Genomic DNA, 3,220 nt, shown 5'->3' with positions numbered 1-3,220 from the left:
CCACGGGCCAGCCACGCTCAGCCCTGCCAGCTGGGCTACCAGCCTGTCCCTATGCCCTGGGTCGTATTTTAGAGCCCTAAAATGCGCTGACCAGGTTGACTTTATCACTTACCGAAAAATCTTGTCGGACGGCTGCTCGCCCAGCACCAAGTCAAAGCCACGCTGGAAGATGGTGTACGGCCAAGGCCTGGAAGAGAAACCCAGCAGCATTACACTGGCACCATGCCCCCGCTGTCGCTCACAGCTCAAAACGCTTCCCTTGCTTAGCTCCCAGTTCACATGCAGAGAGGTCCTGGGATAAAACAGCTCAAACCAAGCCAGGACAAGGTGATAAAATAGCCCCACATCAAAGATCTTAATTTGGGGGTTCCTACAACATCAGATCCTCACTCCAGTCACAACCTGCCAACGGGTCGGTGGTGTACCGCATCCTTTATTTTGGGGTACAGCGCACTCCAGTCACCCCTGCATCATCAGCCTCACGCTTCCGCACACTCAGGTACCACTCACCTGACTCCCATTTTAGGGATTTGCGTCACAGCCATCAAATTGCAAAAAGAAAACCAAAACGCAGCTGAACCCCCTCTCTCTGAGGCCTTTGCAGGGGAGCATGCCAGGTCTCGGGTCGCACCTTATTCCCCTTGGGTTTCATTGTTTCGGGAGGGGAGCTGAGGAAGCCTCAGCCCCTGTGGGACTTTGCAGAGGGCTCTGGAAGACAAGCTGGAAGCTTGGAGCCAAGCAGGAGGCTGGAGAGCTGATGGCCCCGTCTCCTCCATCCCTGCTGCCCTAGATAGAACAGGGTGATGTGCAACCACGATTCGGTGGCCAGTGCCCTTTGGTGGGACACCCATGGCCATGACACCTTGGGAGATGCATCCGCAGCAGCACAGCCCTGCTGGCAGAGGATGACTTGCAGAGTGAGGCTGATGAAGCAGAGCAAGGGGAGGCACAGAGACCCAACCACAGCGGGCTTTGAATCAGGCAACATGAACCCTGCTCCCAAACCCTAAAGCTCCAAATCCCTTTTGCAAGAGCTCAGAGCTGGGGACAGAAAGAGATATTTTTCCATCCCATCGCATCGCTGCTGTTAAAATTCAGGGTGAGAGTATCAGGTGCTGCTGACAAGCCTGGGGATTTTCTCCAGAGGCAATTACAGCTCTCCTGCACAAGCACTTTAATTTCTAATCTGAAGTTTTTTCAGCAAGGACAAAAAAAAAAAAAAAAAAATTCTGATTGCAGGATTACAGCACGCCGTCTCATTTCCTCGCTGGGATACAATGCCATTTTCCCATCCAGTCGGCTGGGAGCGGGGGATTACATTCAGCCCACAGATCGGATTGCCCTGAATGAGGTCAGCTTCGGCCGGAAAGCGATGCGCTCCTTGCGTCTCGCCGACACCTTGAATGCTTGGCGCCTCCGCCTTCCAGTGCTCCCGCAGATGGGTTTTATTCTTGCTTCTCAGGAGCACGCCAGGCAGGGAACAAAAGCAGAGGCAAGGTATTGTTCCCCATCGACTCGGGTGGAAAAGTGGTTGTGAAGAGCCGCTCTTGGCTTGCAGCGGAGCTCAGCGCCGCGGCAGGAGCTGCAGAGGCACGGTGGTCGCTTGACCTCTGCCAGATGGCACATCTGGCAGCCCACGGATGCAAACACGATGGGGACATGTGGCTGGTGGGCTTGGAACTGCCTGGGATGTGGAAATCAGCACCCAGGCCACGTTGCATCCACCCAGGGTGCAATTTCCAACTGTGGCTAAAATTCCTGTGATGATGGCTTTGAGCCGGGGAAGAGGTTTCCATGTGCCAGGAAGGGACTGTGTGGCATCTCCCCAGCCTGCCCCACTTTGCCTGTACTCAGGGTCAAAAAAGGCCCATTAAAAGGCATCTTCAGCCTTTAGCTATGTGCCTACGTGGCAGGGACAACCAACGCGTCTGTGAGGACATGGTACCTTCTGCAGGTAATCCCTGAGACAGTCTCCATACAAGACCTCCAGCTCAACGAGAGGCACTTATCCCTCCTCACCTCCAAGAGAAGCTCTCCAGGAGCTCAGCGCTGATATTTCCACCCACGTACCCTTGCTGACTTGTGAATTCTGCTGCAGAGGACGAGGTGAGATCTCCTCCCCCAGGCACACCTCTCCTACTCCATCGCTGCCTTTTGCCCCCTGTGCCTCTGCCGCTGTTTCACCCCCTCCTTCCTCTCCCGTGCATGCAAGCTTGTGCCCGCGTGGCTGTCTCCCTCCCCACTTTCTGTCATCACTAGAGGCACCTCACTGCTCTGGGTTTTGTTGCTCTTGGCAGGTATTTTGGTCGCATGGTCTTCAGAGCATACAAAGGAAAGCGAGACTGATGAGAAGCAGCTCTGCGGCTGATCAGGTTGGATTAAACGGGCCAGAAACGACAGCTCTGAGCTCCCTGCAAGCCTTGGCACTCAGGCAGGTACCTGAAACAACAAAATGGGGGATCACCAGGGCAGTTGAGAACCAGCAGACTCCCCACACTCAGTCAGCAAGTTCCCAAGGCCAAGGCGCTGCCAGTGCATCCCCAGGATGATCTTCAGGCCTCTCTGCTTTTTCCAGCTGGACCATCAGCTAGGCTTTGCTCCACACCTGGGTTTGAGTGGAAGCTCCCAAAATACCTGCTAAGCCCTCCAGACCTGGTGCTGCTGGTGATGTTCTGACCCACCTCAACAGAACCCCGGCCACGCTCGAATTGCAGCCCCACAGGGACGAGGCCAGACTGACTTCCAGCGTTGAGAACTGCGCTCCTGACGGTCCTCACTCCCTGCAAAGCCCTTCTAGACAAGATGGGTGGGATGAGGGATCAAAGCCCAGTGCCTGCAGGATGCAACCACGATGACCTAACCCAGAGCAGTTGGTTTGAAGGGAGCTGGCAGGGAGGTCAGAGGGGCTGGGGGCTTTGCAGAAGGCACTGAGTAGCTGCTGCACGTGAGCGTGGCTGAAACGCCACTGGAGGAGAAGGTGGTCAGCTCTTACGCACTGAAATAGGTGACTTCGTGTCTGGTTCCCTGACCCCTTGTGCTCCTGGGGTGTTCCACTCAGGGAGTGGCACAAGGAAGGCCATGCCAAACCCCATCATGGCATCAAAGCACCAGCTCCAAGTGCATGCCGGGAGAAAGCGGCGCCGACAAAGGTGCTCACCGCATCCTTTCACTAGCAGCTCAGGAGTTCAAGCCCAGGGTGAGCAGACCAGAAGCATCGCTG

The 3,220-nt window shown here is 55.6% G+C and overlaps 1 protein-coding gene across 1 annotated transcript in view; it reads right to left on the bottom strand.

Moving 5' to 3' along the window:
* ASTN1 (astrotactin 1) overlaps window positions 1-521 on the bottom strand; it is a 12,392-nt gene extending 11,871 nt beyond the window's left edge. Inside the window, exons 1-2 of the mRNA XM_009705302.1 lie at window positions 511-521; window positions 113-187 (exon numbers count right to left, since the gene is read on the bottom strand). Coding sequence (XP_009703604.1) covers window positions 113-187; window positions 511-521 — 86 coding nt within the window. The remainder of the gene's footprint in view (window positions 1-112; window positions 188-510) is intronic.
* Between the last annotated feature and the right edge of the window lie 2,699 nt (window positions 522-3,220).

Source organism: Cariama cristata, unplaced genomic scaffold, assembly GCF_000690535.1.
Source record: "Cariama cristata isolate BGI_N322 unplaced genomic scaffold, ASM69053v1 scaffold24998, whole genome shotgun sequence".
Classification (NCBI taxonomy): domain Eukaryota; kingdom Metazoa; phylum Chordata; class Aves; order Cariamiformes; family Cariamidae; genus Cariama; species Cariama cristata.
The sequence above is the reverse complement of the archived record's forward strand: the minus strand, read 5'-3'. Positions and strand labels throughout refer to the sequence as shown.